The sequence below is a fragment of the Sander lucioperca genome, chromosome 21, assembly GCF_008315115.2.
Source record: "Sander lucioperca isolate FBNREF2018 chromosome 21, SLUC_FBN_1.2, whole genome shotgun sequence".
Lineage (NCBI taxonomy): Eukaryota > Metazoa > Chordata > Actinopteri > Perciformes > Percidae > Sander > Sander lucioperca.
This window is the reverse complement of record NC_050193.1, coordinates 13,625,349-13,643,974: the sequence shown is the minus strand read 5'-3', so window position 1 is coordinate 13,643,974 and position 18,626 is coordinate 13,625,349. Positions and strand designations below refer to the sequence as shown.

The following is an 18,626-nucleotide window of genomic DNA, read 5'->3' as shown; positions in this document are numbered from 1 at the left end:
AAGTTGTATCATTTTTTTAATAATTAGGATGTTTTTATTTGTATTTTTTTCTCTTATGGGCGTGTTTATTATTGGCAGTGTTCAATCTTTCTGAAACCTTTTTTTTCTCTTTGATTTCCCCTCCAAGATCTTATAAGGAATTATTTTAAAAGAAGATATAAGTAGATTGTCAAAGAGATATGAGTTATTGAGGGTTATAGTCTGTATATTCTATGGGTATTATGAATTAAACGATTAACAAAGAAACAGAATTATATACATAAATAAAATTTCCTGATACTGTTACAACTGTTTGTGGATGCTTTTTTCTGCCTGGTGGTCTCTTGTCTTTGTCCCTCTATGCCGGTATTTTCAGCACCTTTTACATTCTGTCATTGAACTTCAGGGGCCGGTTTTTACAAACAAAGACTTTGACTATGAGTTAGATCTGATTAACAGACTTCAGAAAGACTGGCTCTCTGGGAAGTAAGATCCATAAATACACCTGCAATTACAGCTTATCACCATAGGTGCTACCAAAGAGCAAAACGGAATTGTAACCGTAATGTGGCAAGACTCCGTGATTGGAACTTCTTAGTTCTTAAAGGTCTAGTGTGTAACGTGTTTAGTTGTTCATCAAAATCTGTGTTGCCTGTTCACAAACGTGTTCTTTTTCATGAATATTTACCACCACCATCAATTCCAAGTATTCCTTTTGGCTTGAAATTTTACATTTGCATTAGCATGAACTTGGGTAGACGCTCCATATTCATGCTCCATCTTGAAATACGTTAGCCGGTAAGGGACATACAGGACATACAGCTCCGCCTTTCACGTTTTCGCTGTCGCATGATAAACTCACAGGTGCTGCTAATGCTGCTAATGGGTATCGTAGCTTCCTGGCCCCGGCAAGTTTGAAGAAGGAAACATGGAGGACCACACAGAGTCTTCTTCGCCAAGAAAAAGGATATTGAAAAGAGCAAGAGACCGGCTTTTTGAAGCGTGAAGGCTACCGTAGCTGTAATGCGTACTTTGAACTGCGTGGTGCGAGAGAGTTGATTGCGATATATGATCTCAATGCTAGATGGGAGAAATTCCCACACATTGGACCTTTACTTACTTAACTTTTTAGTCTTTATTTCTTGTGAAAAACGTTTATCAGATTAATTCCAAAGCCAAACTAAGACTGGCCTCACGCTACAGTCTGAAAGAACTTTGTGAAACTGTCTCCTGAAGTAAAATTAAAGCCTGAGAGTCGTGGGAATGAACTGAACTGTGTGGCATCTCGCCATAACGGTCAACTTGCCTTCCCACCTTCCTACATAACGTGTCTGAGCATGGCTTTCCCATCCCAACTTGCCATTCTCAGATTCTTTCGCCGTCACTTGAATGGCAACAGCAACGTCTGCTTATCAGTTAAAAAATAAATGGAAATAGTAGGCAAAGGTCTTTCAAAATGAGCAGGACCCCTAATTTGTAAGTCAAAAGGAGACCCCTGCAAAAGTGAGAAAATGCTGGAAAGTTGTGAATAGATTTCTCTATTCTGTTGAAACCCAGGCTTGTAACGTTTCAGAGGGCTCGGCCTCTCGTGTCATTGTAACATTCCAGCTCTGCTATTGAACCTGAACAATAAAGAGATTCACTCTGCTGACTTTGTAGTGTATGTATAACGAGCAGCATGCACACACCTAGACATTACAGCGTTTTCATATTTTTGGCCTTGTGGGTCAGAGCTAAGTTTACATAGCCTCTCCCCACACCATCCCTTTTGTCAAATATACACCGACTAAGAAACCTGCTACACTCCCAGTGATGCATTTTGTCTTTCCCAATTATCAGCTGCAAACTTATGTCTGTGCTAAAATTCAAATGAACCCATTAAATCTGGAAAGGACTGCTTATTTATCATATGATGTTGCTTTAGTGTCATAATCACAGTACTGATGGACAACCTCACACTCCAAACAATGAAGCAGAATAGAAGCAATCCTAGAAAAGTGTTACAGGTATGACACACACAGCACCACCAATCTATCTGAACAAAGGCAGTTTAAAGGGTGATAGTATTGCAACAGGCAGGGGAGAGGCCAGATTGAGAGAGTGGAGAGGTGAGCTCTGGGTTATGAGCTTGTGCTTATTAACTATTTTTTACAACTCTGGAGGATTGTGAACAAGTGTGAGCAGGAGAGAGACTCTTCCGTCTAACCAGTTTGTCCAGTTTTTTTCTTATCTCACCAGAAAGCCAGAGCAGGTAGTATAGAGTCATGCTTTTGGATTTGTAACACACAAAGGGGGATTGTTGTGGATTCATTATCTTTTGCTGAAGGACACAGTCGTTGGCTCAGTTTTGTTTGATCACTGTTTTTGTTGGGTTAGGGTTAGGAGATTGTGCAGAGACTCAGTCAGGATCTCACTGGAAATATTTGCAGAGAAGGATGAGCAGTTTTCTGTACTTCATCCTCCCAGCTCTGGGTGGATACACTCTCACCTCGGTGTACCTGCTGAAGAACCCCCACATTCTCCACAGGAGGAAACGCACTGCTTTTTACTGCACACACATCTCACACAGAGGAGGTAAGGGGGTGAAGGTCAGTCAGGTGCAGGCCATACTTTACTGGAAAGTAGCCAAGGAGATAGTTGGAGGGATGTTGGCTATTTAGAGCCCGAGCATTAAAGTGTGAGAAACCTATTGTTTTTGTAAAGATGATTATTGTATTTTTGACAGGCTTGTGATGCTCGAAAACTCACGACAGTTGGCACACGTCAGACTTGGCGAAAATTGCAATGTTCTGTAGTGATTGGTTCGGGCATGGCCAGTGGGCTCCATAGCGCTCCTAAACACATTACAGGGTTAGGATAAAGTTCAATTTGATGTTCACAAAATTTGGTGGAAGCATTGCTCTTATTTTTACGAACATGTTAAAAAAAAAATTAAATTTTCACTTTTGCATTTTTGAAGCCCTTCAAGTGCTCATATTATGCTTTTTGGCTTTTTTTCCTTTACTTTATTGTGTTATGTATCTTTTTTGTGCACGTTATAGGTTTACAAAGTGAAAAAGCCCAAAGTCCACCCAAAGGGACTTACCATCTCCAACAGAAAACACTGTTCACAAACTGCTCCAAACAGCTCTATTGTAGTCCAGCCTTTGCTTCAGAGACAAACGTGCAACACTTTGTAACACACGTTATAATGCTCGCGTAGCTGCTAGCATGGCACGCCCTCATACTCTGCTTCTGACTGGCTAGTAGTCCTTACCTAGCTACTGCGCATGTGCGACACAGGGTGAAAAGAGGAGCTGCAGCAATGTGCAGTGCAACAAAAATATGGTGGTTTTTTTTGAAAATTAAACCATGTAAACCTATTCTGATATAACCTCTAAATACAATTATGAACCTGAAAATGAGCATAATACGAGCACCTTAATAAAATTGAAAACTCACGAACGCACACATCAAAACCTGTGAGCATTGCGAGACTATACAGCGATTTGGTTCATGCGTGTTTAGCAGGCTCCATAGCACCCCCTAATGAGAGGAAGGCTTTAATTTGGACATACTTGATACCCATGCATGAAATTTACATGGTGTGGTCTACACATGATATACAGCAACATGACATATAATTAGTGTGTTCTCTAGCACCACACGGTGGACAGAGGAAGTGGTACAAAATTTGCAATGCGTAATTTCCACTGCCATGCACTCCACCCACGAAATGTCTAACTCGTGCGTGCGATGTCAGACGGAAATGCACAGCTGCATCAACCAGCATCCCACCAGTAACGTTACCCCTAGTCTCGCTTTGCCAGACCATCCGCACGCTGTGGAGCGGCGGAGGGTCTGGCTCACTTCATTCACTCGTTGCACATCCCTGGAGGAATATTGTTAACGTGCAACAAATAACTCAAATGAAGATGTAAAAGTCAACAAACACTACAAGGAGCGTGTTGATAAGAGAATACAAACATCTGGTTGCCAACATCATCATGTGCTGCAATAAAGAGCCAGGCAATTTCAGTGGCTCAGTGTGTCTACTTAAATATTTTGCAAATCTTTTAATGACTTAATTTGTCTATGATTTTCTTTTGATTGATTTTTTTTTTTTACCCTAACTCCTCTATTTGTCACCAGGAGGTGGAGAGAGGATAGAGAGCACGATGGACGCGTTCACAAAGTGAGTACTAAACTCAAGCTGCTGCTCTCAGAATTTTTTTCAGATTTGGAGATCTATCTGCAAAAGTATAGACTTACTGCTATAACTTAAATCCTATATTTAAGATATTAAAGATCCTATGACATGCTGCTTTTTGGATGCTTTTATAGGCCTTAGTGGTCCACTAATACTGTATCTGAAGTCTCTTTCCCGAAATTCAGCCTTGCTGCAGAATTACAGCCACTAGAGCCAGTCCCACAATGAGCTTTCCTTAGTATGTGCCATTTCTGTGTCTGTAGCTTTAAATGCTATTGAGGAGGAGAGAGGGGGGGCAAGGTGGAGGGTGGGGGTGTGGCCTTGACCAACTGTCATGCTTCGCTCATTTGCAAGCCATGATGTCTCTCTCTTTCTCATGGGCGGGCCAAATTTTCTGGGTGGGCAAAGCAGAGAAAGGGGAGGTAACCTTTCCCCTTATGATATGATTAAGATTGGCCCATCTGAGCTTTCATTTTCTCAAAGGCAGAGCAGGATACCCAGGGCTCACTTTACACCTATCGCCATTTCTAGCCACTGGGGGACCATAGGCAGGCTGGGGGAACTCATATTAATGTTAAAAAACCTCATAAAGTGAAATTTTCATGCCATGGGAACTTTAAAGATGCTGAAAGTCTGGACTGCCTAAAGATGCATTCATGTACTGTATAAAATGTTTGCAAGATTTGTGCTTCATGAAAAAGTAGTAAATATACATCACTTTGTGCTGTCCTTTGTTGTTTGCTGTGTTAATTGTCTTACATCCTATTAAGATTAGACATTTTAGTTTCTTGTACAGCATTTAAGAGATGGGTCCATGTCGTCTCTCAAGTTTAAAGAGCTGGAAGAGGAGGCGTGAACAGAAGCTCTCTCACTGTGCAGGTAACAAATGCATGTATTCTCATCCTTCCTCCATGTGTACTTCGGTCTGCAGTGCGGTGGAGCAAGGCACACAGATGCTGGAGATGGACTGTCGCTTGACACGTGACGGACATGTGGTAGTGTCACATGATGAGAATCTGCTGAGGCAGACCGGCCAAGATGTCACCATCTCATCACTCAATCTACAGGTGGGAGGACAGATCCTACAGGACTGTTGGTTAGGACAAAGGTCATACTGAGACAGAAGCTCCGGCCAAGTGGTGGCTTTCTGTATTATTGTTTTAGCCCACCATGTTGGCCTGAAAGGCGTTTGATTCTCATCTTGCGCTGAAACATGCATAATAAGCACTTACATTTACATGTCAAAAAAATAAATCCCTCTGTGTTTTAAGGTAGTTATCTGCTCCAGTTTAACAATGTGTACATAGCTGCATGCAAAGCCAAATACTCACTTTAAGTTTACCCATGATGCCTTGGAGCCACGTCTCACACAGCAGGATTTCTAAATTAGCGAGTTACTGCACTAAAACCTGTATCTTTTGAATATAAAACTACATATTTTACTTCAATGTGTGTTTTCAGTGTAGTTTGCCTCTGAACTTTTGTTATAAACACACTCCCGTCATGTGTTGTATCAGATTAAAACACAAAAACCTACAGACCGCCATTAACCCAAGCCAACAGTAATAACAAGCACATGGTTGTGTGCTGAAGAGAGACGTGTTTCAGTCATTTACAGTTACAGCATTCTGCATCAGGGTTATGCTAATGCTATCCTCCAAAACCAGAGTAAAAGTTCACTTAAGTACTGGATAAATTTCAAAAGCTTTCAAGTGAAAGCTTGACTTTGCATTCAGCTTTGTCAGCGTGCAGCAACTCCACATTAAACCAAGAATATCCCAAGATGGAAACATATTTCTTTTATGGTAATCACAAGCAATATCATAATAATATAACTTTATATTATAACTTCCTCCTTACCTCTGCTGTTTGAAAACTCTTTTAGGATTTGCCTCTGTATAAAGAGAGACTAGAGGTGACATTTTATGCAGGTGAGTTCCTCCTCTCATTATCTTATTCTCAATATTAACAAAAAGCCATTCAATGGTCAGTAGTGTAGTAGTCAGTAGTGTGTTGTAACCCTTATTTTCACCCCTCCCTCCTCCAGGTCGCTACAGCAACGGTCCAGACAGGAAGTTTGCTCTGCTGGAGGATGTGTTCAGGAAGTTCCCTAAGTTGCCTGTCAGCGTTGAGATCAAAGAAAACAACAAGCAGCTGATGGAAAAGGTACAGTACGTACACCTAAAAAACACCTACAACTATTACCAGAGCCGTTTCCAATGGAGAATCTCCAAAATATGCAACTGCGATCATGCTTTTGTGATGCTCAGCAAATATCAAGTCAAGTGTCGAGATTATCCCTGGTATATTGCCACTGTTTGTCTTTGTCTGTTGCTTATTTTCATGAGCAATGTGCCTGCACTTTAGACTTCATGTTGCTTTTAAACTCCAACATGTAAATGTGGTCTCTTTTGAAGCCAATATATCCTGCCTATGAGCATTTTTTTTAACTTCAAAATGACGGCTGATACACCTTCATATCTCATTATTCCTTCACCGCCTTCCAGTGGTGGAAGAAGTATTCAGATCCTTTACTTAAGTAAAAGATACCACACTGTAAAAAAAATACTCTGTAAAAGTAGTAAAAGAAGTAAAAGTCCTGCATTAAAAATGTAACTTAAGTAAAAGTAAGTAAGCATCATCAGGAAAATGTACTTAAAGTATTAAAAGGATGTGTACTTAATGCAGAAAAATCCTCACATTTTAGAAACTGGAAAAGATCAAAACAGTTCTGTGTTTAATCGGCTAATCATTTCAGCTGGACTTGTAGGCCGTTATATTGTTGGGTAGTTAAATTTATAATAAAACATATATGTGCTTTGTGTGCAAAAATCTTAATGTGTAAAGTAACTAAAGCTGTCAGATGAATGTAGTGGAGTAAAAAGTACAATATTTCTCTCTGAAATGTAGCGAAGTAAAATAGAGAAAGTGGCATGAAAAGACTCAAGTAAAGTACAAGTACCTGAAATTTGTACCTAAGTGCAATACTTAGGACACGTAAATTCCACCACTTCCACCTTCACATTTCATGTGTAACCCTCCCTTGTCCATGTGTAGGTGTCGGACTTGGTTAGATGCTACAACAGGGAGGAGATCACTGTCTGGGCCTCTGTGGACTCCACCATTATGATGGAATGCCGCAGAACGGTACATAGACCACCTGGGGGAGACAAAGCTACTTGTGCAGCCTTTTACTATCAATTCACAGTGAAAATATCACATTTTGCCTCTTATAAATAATATTGGAACTGCTTGACCTAAATAGCTGGAATTAAACTGTAAACTGTCTCTGTGTTGGCACTCTCTCTCTCTCTCTCTCTCTCTCCCTCTCTCTCGCTCTCTCTCTCTCTCTCTCTCTCTCTCTCTATCTATCTATCTATCTATCTATCTATCTATCTCTCTCTGTCTGTCTGTCTGTCTGTCTGTCTGTCTGTCTGTCTGTCTGTCTGTATCTCTCTCTCTGTCTGTCTCTATCTCGCTCTCTGTCTGTCTCTCTCTGTCTCTCTTTCTCTCTCTCTCTGTCTGTCTCTGTCTGTCTCTCTCTCTGTCTGTCTCTGTCTCTCTCTCTCTCTGTCTGTCTGTCTGTCTCTCTCTCTCTCTCTCTCTCTCTCTCTCTCTGTCTGTCTGTCTCTTTGCTTCCTCGTAGAACGACTCCATGCCGTACAGTTTCACCATGAACCGAGGTCTGCTGCTTCTGCTTCTCTTCTACAGTGGCCTGCTGCCCTTCGTGCCCCTGGGAGAGAGTTTACTGCAGTTCTACCTGCCGCGCATCATCAACAGGTGTGGCTCAAGGAGTGTTTGTCTCTGCATGTTGATGCGTGTTAGTTTATGTGTTATTAAACAGCAAAATCCTTCCTCCTCTCTGCTCAGGCTACTACACCACAGCTCTCTTAATGTCCATGCCCTGTGTGTTGTGTAGAGATGGCCCGATACCATTTTTTGCTTCCCGATACCGATTCTGATACCTGAACTTGCGTATCGGCCGATACCGCGTACCGATCCGATACCAGTGTGTCATATATTTTATTATGTTTTAACAACTGTATACTACTATCCCTGTATGGATGTGATATTATTTCAATCTTTGTTGTCGGTCTGGCTCAGGTTAAACTCTTTGTGAAACATGAACGTCCCAGAACTCTCTTTTATTATCCAGTTTGACAGTCAGTTATAACGGAAAAAGAACATAAATAAACTACTTTAACGTAAATTTTCTTTAGGGCTTTATTACGTGGCATCGGATCGGTGCATTAACTCCAGTACTTCCCGATACCGATACCAGCGTTTTAGGCAGTATTGGAGCCGATACCGATACTGGTATCGTATCGGAACATCTCTAGTTTTGTGTATATCTGACAGCTGCATCCCACATGTTCTTCTGAGTTTTTAGAGTTTTGGCTGCAGGCCATGCTATACATTCATCTGGTTTTATCTTCTGAGATTTTTCTGATGTTTGGTGTAGGATCAACATGTCACCGCACAGATGTGTCTATTGTTTCTTTCTCTGTCTCTGTTTGCTGAAGGACGTACATTCCTGAGGAGAGCATCCTGAGGAACAAGCTGGTCATCTCTTTGTTAGAGAAGTGAGTGATGTTTTCACTGCATGCTCTTTACAACTGACTTTGTTCTAAAATGGTCACGAGAGTCATTGACAAACATGTCTGAGAAGGAAAAAAAATCTGAGAGCATTACATCCACAGTAAATGGGGTGATGCTTCTATGCAGAATTACAGCATTACGATAATGCCGTTTATACAGTAGCAATATTCTTAATCATGTTTTACTGCTGATTTTGTAAACAAAGTTATTCATATATTCATGTATGCTGTCATTCCAGAGTAACAATGAGGAAGAGTCTTTTCAAACACCTCGCAGCCCGTGGAATTCAGGTATGAAACCACATACGCACCTAAAGCAGAGTTCGTTTAGATGCATTACAGGGAATGCATAGAAAGTTTAGTTAAGACTGTTTACAATGAACTGTAATTGCATTTAACTTCCTACTATTATTATTATTATTATTATTATTATATATAAGAGTATTTCAGTATGTCTGAGACAAACAGCAACGCTCAAACAGCCAATGTGAGTGTCTTGGATGCATCACCTCTGTCCTGATGTGAGTAATCTCTGCTGGGATGGAGTCACCCCCACCGTCAGGCCATGAGTGCTCACTGAATAGTTTGGGCATGAAAACAAGTCATATGTCGTAGTCAAGCCAGCTGCTAAGGGCCTCCAGGCATTTGAATGCTTATGAGTAATCGTGAGGTAGTGACTAAGAAAAGCTCTTCACCTTATCATGCACATTAAAAACAGAGTGATGAGATCTCCGGAGGAGGAGGAGGAGGAGCCCCACACTCTAGGAGAATGTGGGCTTGTGTGAATATTGGAATATTGTGAGACAATCATCTGTGATACATCATGATATATGTGTAACAATAGAAGAAAGAGGCCTAAAATAGATTGTTGTTTCTCGGATAACAAGGAATCTAAAAGGTAAAGTACAGTACAACACTGAAGGAACTCACAATGCTGCTGCCATGGCATTGATATCAATTATTTGTCTACACTGCAGTCTGAACAAGTGCTCCTTGATGCACCAAGGTCTCACTTCATGCTGATGTCTGCTGTATTTTGGCTGTCACATGATACAACTGCTACTCTCCAGATGTATAGGGTTTGTGTTGCATTGATGGTCAAGTCACATACTGTAGCTCAAAACTGCAGGAAGGATGACAGAGAAACAGGACACTGACTCATTTTAACTTTACTCCTTGTTTTGTTGGCAATGGCTTTACTCCCCATTTGTTTAAAAAAAAAAGGTGATAAAAAATGTTTAAGTATGTTTTTTTTTTTTAGGTGTTTGGTCTCCAGGACCCTGAACAGATCATTACATGTTGACTAATATAGCTGTGGTTGCAGGTGCATTTGTTTGTGTGCAATGAAGATGAAGACATAAAGGCTGCATTTGAAGTCGGGGCCACAGGGGTAATGAGTGACTACCCGGCTCTTCTGTCAAGCTACCTCTGCAGAAACAGAAGTCAGGATTGACCCCAAACACATCCTCACAATTCATAACTGGCAGCTTTCTTATGGATGAGGACTGTGTAAAGAAAAGACCGTGAGAAAAAGTGTGAACAAGAAGTGTGAAAACCGTTTCTTCCACCGTGACAAGATTAGACGACGAGTTGTTGGTCGAACTATTAAACACCATGCAGTGGGAATAAAATTATTATTCAATTCTTTAATCTGAATCATTGCTGATAGAATTAACTGCAATTGTGTCACTTCTACTGCCTCCACCCACATTCAGTCAGACAAAGCTCAGAGTTTAAAGAAACAGTCAGTGATTTTTCTCAGCAACAAATCTAACAGTGCTTTTATTAGTGCACAGGGCCGGAGTACAAAAAGGTGACAAATTAGACAGACAGGGTGTAACAAAATATATAGACCGTTATGTTGTTAGAGTAGACAATTATTATGTGTATGTCAATGGGAGAACTTCTTATTGACGTTGCCTTATGTTTTATGTGCATGTGGTATAGTGTGTTGTGCATTGATGTGCAGTATGTGTAAGTGTGACCTGAGGAATGTGCAGATATGTGTGGAGGAGGAGTAGGAGAGAGGGGAAAGAATATAAAGAAATAAATAACAATTTGAGGAAAAACAGAAATAAAAAACATTTAAAAAAAAAAGACAAAGTGGTGAAAAATAAACACATATACGGATACGGAACACTTACTCGGGTTACGGGGGGGCCAGCGGGGTCACTACTACTTTTTTTCTTTTCCTTGTATTTAGTTTTCTTATCTTTATCTTTTGGGTGCCATTGTGTTGGGCCGCCCCCAGACCTAAGAGGGAGCTGGTCCAATACAGGTCACTCCCAGCTTCCCACACTGCGCTACCTCCAGACCCTCTGGGAGTGAGTGTGTATAATGGAGGAAGTGTACTGTAGCTTCTAAGCCTCTTTGGGTTTTGGTTTTTTGAAGGGTTGTCAATTTGATGTGTCTCATTATTCCAATAATATTTGGTGATGATGGCATCTAATGATTGAATCCAGGTGACGGTGGGTTGAATTGGTAAGAAATCATTTATTTTAGGGAGCATTATCAGTAGCTATTCTGTCTGTAACATATCAGTAAGCAGTTTTAGACTGACTGACTGACTACATAAGTAATGCAACCAGTGTGTATGGGCTGCTGCATGTTGATCTGTAGTGGAAAGATAGTAGGTTTGGTCCAGTGTGTAACACAATTGGAAATTTTGATGATTCTCCAAAACCAAATTTATCTAATGTGGCAAATAGAAATTTCCAAAGTATCTAAACAAAAGCTTTTTCTGCATCAAGGAACACAATGGGGGATTCTGCTTGCTGGAGAGATAAATAATGTATTAAACTGAACAGTTTGCTGGTAGTGCAGAGTTTTGTTTTATTTCAGTTTGTTAAAAAAAAAAAAGTAGTGCTAGGATTGAGCAGTGTTTGTAGCTGGAGTAAATATTTAACCAGCTGGACCATGTCACCTGATAACTCATGATAAGAGAGTAAACATGACTGTTTTGACTGTGTCTGGTGTTTTTTGGACATAATTTGACTGGTTTGAATAAGTGTTGAACTTTAGAAATAAATGATCTGCAAAAATTCACTTGGATGTATGTTATTATATTCTTGTGTGTGGTATTAAGATGAAAAGAACACGTGGGTTGGAAATAAAAGCAAAGAAAATGTACATTTATTGTTACGACAAATATATATATATGGCTAGGCTGTATTGTGCATCTGTGTTTAATAAAGTCACTCAGCCACATATACTATACAGCCACATATAAACAGGGGGTTTACATGTGCAGTTAGCCTCACCTGTATTGTTTTTCCCAGGCTACAGTCAAAGTCCGGCCATACCACTGTGATAATATCAACCGGCCTGTTGGTGAAACAAAGGCTGTCCTTTTCTGAACTGCTTGGCTGTGCTTTGCAGTGTGACAAGTGGGTATAAGTGGATCAGTGCTGACTGAGGTTTTTGATACAGTAGATGTAATAAGCAAAGACTTGAATAAGTGACCCAGCAGAGAAATAAGGCTCTTGTGATCACACAACCAGGGTAGTAGTTATCATTGCACACAAGCAAAAATGCCAAACTTCAAATCTGAATATTGTTGTTTTTCTTAATTTTCTATGACTGAATATTTTGGGGTTTTAGACTGTTGGTCAGAAAGAAAGAAAAACAAGATGTGAAGATGTCATGCACTTGTGATGGAGATTCTCTTACATTGTATAAACCAAATAATTTAAGGGAATAATCGACAGATTAATAAATAATGAAAATAATCATTAACAGCCCTGCTTTTCAAACAACATTCAGATCATTATGATGGGAGACACATTTACAGAAAATATAGTTCAAGGGTTAAATTAATAAAAAAAAAAAAATAATGAATACAATGTGAACTGTTTGGATTATTTTTGGATTGTGAGAATCTTTCGCAGTGTTTTAGGACTGATGGTGCTGTGCTGGAGGAATTTGGACCCCCTGGCTACAACATAATACACATTTAAGAGGAAAGCAATACGGCTTTGAGACAGCAGCGCAAATAAATCAAGAAACCACAACAGCATATCCTCCCAATCCTTTCTGTCCAAGGATATCAAAGATTTCCTGAATTTTGTCACATAACCGCAAATACGTGTTCTTTACATAGTGTAGTAGTGTAGTTTGATCCGTTTGCAGCCAGTCTGAAGGACTTTTATCCCAAAATCCGCCAGCAGGATAATAACCCTCTAACAGCATTTTTAAGGCTGTACCGACAATCAACTGATAGCCATAAATGGCTCATGAGAAGTCGAATTTGATTGGCTGACCCACATTCTAGACGTCACCCGCCGTCTCTTATTGGTCGACGGGGATTTGTTTTGCACTCTTCAGACTTCCTCCTCTGCGTGTTTTCATAATAAACCACATTTTTCTCCCGCCGGAGCAGCCGCACTGTTATCCTGTCAGCCTGCCAGCATTGTCGGATTTCAGCTCCTGTTTTTAACAAAGGCCGTGGATGAAGTTTGAAAGCTGTTTCAGATTCAAAGAAGAGACGCGGGTAAACGGGCTCCGCTGCAACAACCAGAGGCTGTCTCTGTTGTCTTTATTGTCCAAGCCTTTAGCGCGTGGTCGACTGTTGGACCGAGCCGACGTGCCGACCACATACCTGCTTTAATTAGATGTTTTTCAGCTGTCAGTCACATTGATACGCTGTAAAGACTGCGAGGAGCTTCGATAATACCAGGTGAGTCGACAGACACCGAGGAATATCCTGCAATGCGCATCTGAGCTGCTGTTAGCCGCTCTATGTTGCGACCAGTGCGGAGCTAGCTAACACGAAAACTAGCTAGGTCAGAGCTAGTGACCGATTTCTCCTGCATCTGTATCAGGCCGCCTGTGTTATTATTTAGCGACCGACTGACTTTAGTGACAGACTGCCACCAGTGTTGCATAAATGGCGCAGCACACGGTGCAGGGGCTTGAATGTGGGTTAACTGATTGCATAAAGAGGCGAGGATTGTTTGTGCAACTGTTGTAAACCAGGAAGCAAGCTGCCTGGTCCTAACCCTTCAGCCAGCATGAGTCTCTCAACTTTGATTATTTATAACAGTACACGTTTTTTTTATGTTAGTTTGACTATGTTTCAGTCTGCACAGTGACAATAACACGATACATGATTACAGCATATTGTTCACTAGGGCTGTCATTCAGTTATTTTCATATACGCCACTTTTTACATACTTACATAATATTACTGTTTACTTGATCAGCTTTGTTGTCCTTGTTTTTAATGTGTGGCTGTTGCTATCTTCCTGTAAATTGATACACTGAGAGCAACTTAAACCAGAGTCAAGTGACTTGTATATGTACCCATACTTGGCCAATACATCTGATTTTGATTCATTATAGATTCATCTGTCCGATGATGTGTAGACCTATTTCTGCCATTAAAAAATTATGAAATGATAAAAAAAATAATCATGATAAATCATAATGCTATGGAAGATAGTTAAAATTGTTAGTCTGAATTATGAGATACTAAGCCAAAGTTTTGGATTTCTTAAGTTAAATCTTTAAAGTTATGGGGTGAAGTTATATTATTATAGAATATTATATAATTCTGTTTTTATCACTACCGAAAACATGTAAGAGCATTTTAATGTTGTAGTTCCTCAATGTGGAGCCAAGTTTAGATACTTTGTAAACGACTGAGTATGTTAGTAGTAAAGTACTGTATCATATCATTCAACCATATTAATGTAAAAACTAGTAACTACAAATGTCAAAAAATGCAGTAGAGTAGAAGTTTAACATTGCATCAAATTGAAATACTAAAATATAGTGCAAGTACCTCAGAATTGTACTTCAGTACAGTACTTGAGTAAATGTACTTAGTTACATTTCACCACTGTGTCTTACCTTCTGTTAATACTCACGTCATATATATATATATATATATATATATATATATATATATATATATATATATATATATATATATATAAAAATACGAAATTGATTGTCAAAATGAATGTTCCAGCATCACAGTTTATTAACATTTGACAGGTTATGTTAAGGGAAAGCCTTGCAGAATTGTATTATTATCAGATGTTAAAATCTGATGTAAAACCTGTCTGTCTCCAATATCTTCCACTTCCTCACTGATAGCTGAAAATGGAATCAAAATGAAAATCCTTAATTCACATGTATGGTTAACCAGTGGGTCTTAGGAGTCATAGTGTCACTAAAACTAAACTCCCATCCTGCTTCCTCCTTCCTCCTTCCCTTTTCCTCATCAGACATGGTGAAGCTGACAAAAGCCAAGACGTTCCAGGCATACCTGGACTCGTGCCACCGACGCTACAGCTGTGTGCACTGCCGTGCCCATCTGGCCAACCATGACGATCTTATCTCCAAGGTTCATTATACTGCCACTCTTGTTGTTGTTAATAATCATTTCAGGTGGCTCATAACAACGCCTCATGGTTCTCCCATAGTTTAGAAAGTAGCAAAACTGGAAAAACTGGACTGACATAAAACAAATAATATATCTCCTGAAGTTAGAAGACATTTAAAAAAAATAAAAACAATTAATATATCCTGTTGTGTTTGATGACCTATATGTCAAGTGGACACATGTAGCACTTAAAAAAAAAAAAAAAAAATCTTATTTAATTTTTCCTCCATGTGTCTTAGTCTTTCCAAGGCAGTCAGGGCCGAGCCTACCTCTTCAACTCTGTGTGAGTATTTTAATTTTTTTTTATTTTGCTACACACATTGAATGTAGGAAAGTGGCTATTCTTATCTTAGGTTTGCAATCTTATTTTTACCTCCATATATACTGTGTAGACGGGTTAAAAAAAAAAGAAAAAAAAAAAAGACTTCAGTAAGGGTTACAATTGATTTATATTCATCACAGTTTAAAAAAAAAATTTTTCCTTTTGTATTTTCTTACCAAAACATTGCTGAATAGATTAGTGACCCGAGGACTCTTTGTTTAAAAGTAATAGTCTAGTTCTGTTTGAAACCAAATTCCCAGTTTCACACATTTGCACAAACCACATTGTCAACAGATAATCTGATCTGCTCTCGGGTCAACCTTGAAGTTCACTTCAGTGGCGCTTGTCCTTGGTTAGTGGGTCAGAAATACACAGGCTTTGACCCTAAAATGGGAGCCCCTTAAATAACTCAAGCACTTAATCGAACTTCAAGGTTTAAATTGAATAGATGCTGATCTGTTTCTAAGTCTCTCTTCTCAATGGTTTCATGGGAATGACTGTTTCATGAACTTTAGTCTTTTTTTAACCTTTAAAAAGAATATCATATAGCAGGTCCTTTACTGTTTAGGTTCACACACTAGTCTCTTGGCGCATGGTAAGGAGAGTAGGTTAATTCCTGTGAAGCCCTCTGTGAATCAGAGAGGAGCTGCTGTTTGACAATACTGCATTTGGTTTCAGGGTGAATGTTGGCTGTGGTCCTGCGGAGGAGAGGCTACTGCTCACGGGACTACACGCTGTCGCCGACATCTACTGTGAAAACTGCCACACCACGCTGGGCTGGAAATACGTAAGTACGACCATTTGTGAATAAAATGCTGGCTTGTTCAAAGGAGAGCCGCTTAAATGTTTGATGAAAGGAGTTAACATTGTTCCCACCACAGATACCTGGTGTAGGTTTTGATTTACAGTTCAGTGGTAGATTTCACCCTTGATGGCACCCCAGTAACATTAGCAGGAGATATAGCAGGTGATTCAATCCGTGTCCTGCTTTACTTACATCCCCTAAGTGTGTTTACATTCTTTCATCCACTTTGTGATTTAGAGTGATGCTAAGCTACGCACATACCTATTAAACTGCAGTTACATCCAGGTGATTAAGAATAGAGAAGGAGCTGAACAGAAGGTTTGCTGTGGAGATGGCTTTGCTAGATGTGTGTTACTGAAAGGCAGAAGATCACGGAGTCTTTTTTTTCAACTTTCTTAATGTTGACTATCAACAATCTCTACCGGCGCCAGCATTTTGTTAGAGAAAACACAACCAGCCCAATTTGGCCAGTCACAGTTCTTGTGCTGCCCACATGGTATCTTTGTAGACGCTGTAGCCCTCATTTGTAATCACATTTATGAGTTGCGTTGTAGCTACAGAAGTTACATGCGTAGACCAGGAAGCTACAGCATAGCCTCTTAAACCCATAGTATAAATACACCTTTACACAATTTAAGATGTTATGGCAGAGTATAGAAATACCCATGAGGAAATGGTGTAATAATGCTTTTTTTTTTTTTAAATGTCAGAGATGTGAAGCACACATTGCCACAGCTCTTTTTCTCATACTGTAATATGCAACAATGTCTAAAAACAAACATTCAACAAACGTCTATTAAGTTTAAACACTACCTTGAAATTTGGAGTCTGCATTTCCTTCTTATGAAACTAGTACTGGATAGTACATAAGCATGGTGTAAGTCTGGTTTGAGCTATAGTTTAATCTTTTTAATAACCCTTATGTACCTCCCTCCTGCAGGAGCAAGCCTTTGAGCTGAGTCAGAAGTACAAGGAGGGGAAGTTTATCATTGAGCTGTCCCACATGATAAAGGACAACGGCTGGGACTGAGAGGGAAACCTCCCATCTTTCTTCATGACTTTTTCAAAAGTTGCATCCCCTCAACTTAAAGGGGTTCCAGTGTAGCCTCCTCATCCCGCGTACGAGCCATCGCTGTGCCACACTTTCACTTCGTACGGCTTCGCCAACAATAGCATGTGATGCCTTTTATCTTTTTCTGTTCTTCATGTTTTTCCAGCGACCACAACAACACATTTGCTGATATTGCTATCCCAATTGCTAGTTGTGCTGGGACATGGACTGAATGAGTGCAGGGTTTGTGTGTGTGTGTGAAAGACTGGGAGATGTAGTCACACAGGCACGTGTGCATGTTGGATTTTAAATAGGGTTGGGCATCGAGAACCGGTTCCAACTTGGAATCGTTTCTAAAATTACGATTCCAGTGGAATCGGTTTTTTTTATTATTGGAATCGTTTGGAACATTTGGCGCAAGAACCCGTACTTCCAGGCGCGGCGCTCTAAAGTGTGGCTTTATTTTACATTGAAAAAGCCCTCAAAATAAAATGTTTCTCTTATCTGTTAAATAAGCATGTGACCCATTTCAACTCAAAGTATCGGAATCGAGAATCGATAAGAACCGGAATCAAAAGGAAGAATCTGAATTGGAAGCAGAATTGTTCAAATCAAGACGATGCCCAACCCTAATTTTAAAGCGTGTGTTTTGAGTGATGACCGCTAATCAGTCTCGCTCTGTGGGGGCGAGGCCAGTGCAAGTCAAATAATCTGACCGTTTTACACATCAGATGCAGGTATTTGGGTTTTCCTTTTGACTTTAAGGTGCACATGTAGACATATCTGGCCCAAACTGAGTAAAGTATATAGGCCTGCTTAACCTATAGATCATTTTTGAGTGATGAAAGGGTATGGGAATGCTTAAAGCAGTGTCGCCGGGGCTTGTTATTTTTATCAGTAAAATTCACATTTTTTAATGGTAAAATCAGTAACACTTGGTTATATTTTAAAGGCAATCAGGATGTTGAATTGGTGATATTAAAGCCTGCAAAAGTCGTGTGTGTGTGTGTGTGTGTGTGTGTGTGTGTGTGTGTGTGTGTGTGTGTGTGTGTGTGTGTGTGTGTGTGTGTGTGTGTGTTCACTTAATTCTGATGAGATCTATCCCCTATGTGTTTGTGTATATCCTAACATGAAGCTACCCATACAGATACATTTACTCAATGGTGTTAGAGCAAAGTGTTATAGGATTATGTAGCATATTTATGGTGATTTTTAATGTCTGCTTCTTTCATTAAAGTGTATTATTTTAACCTAATCTTTCATTAAAATACAGTTTATCTGTAACCGGTGTTCA

At 39.8% G+C, this 18,626-nt stretch overlaps 2 protein-coding genes across 4 annotated transcripts; both read left to right on the top strand.

Moving 5' to 3' along the window:
* The first annotated feature begins 2,053 nt into the window (after positions 1-2,053).
* On the top strand, positions 2,054-16,722 carry gdpd3a (glycerophosphodiester phosphodiesterase domain containing 3a). Of its 2 annotated transcripts, XR_004108713.2 has the most exons (11): positions 2,054-2,553; positions 4,111-4,153; positions 5,100-5,235; positions 6,054-6,099; positions 6,216-6,334; positions 7,226-7,315; positions 7,815-7,948; positions 8,692-8,751; positions 9,006-9,057; positions 10,091-11,610; positions 16,713-16,722. XR_004108713.2 is itself a non-coding variant. In XM_031320833.2 (10 exons), the coding sequence occupies exons 1-10, from the start codon at positions 2,415-2,417 to the stop codon at positions 10,217-10,219; spliced, it is 948 nt and encodes a 315-aa protein (XP_031176693.1). In that variant the 5' UTR covers positions 2,054-2,414; the 3' UTR covers positions 10,220-11,811. The 2 variants fall into 2 exon arrangements, 1 of the variants encoding a protein (XP_031176693.1); XM_031320833.2 differs by lacking the exon at positions 16,713-16,722 and having other exon boundaries at positions 10,091-11,811.
* On the top strand, positions 13,050-18,626 carry ypel3 (yippee-like 3). Of its 2 annotated transcripts, none has more exons than XM_035996885.1 (5): positions 13,050-13,434; positions 14,990-15,115; positions 15,394-15,437; positions 16,155-16,263; positions 17,222-18,626. In XM_035996885.1, the coding sequence occupies exons 2-5, from the start codon at positions 14,999-15,001 to the stop codon at positions 17,309-17,311; spliced, it is 360 nt and encodes a 119-aa protein (XP_035852778.1). In that variant the 5' UTR covers positions 13,050-13,434; positions 14,990-14,998; the 3' UTR covers positions 17,312-18,626. The 2 variants fall into 2 exon arrangements, with proteins under 2 accessions (XP_035852778.1, XP_031176694.1); XM_031320834.2 differs by having other exon boundaries at positions 13,053-13,441; positions 14,997-15,115.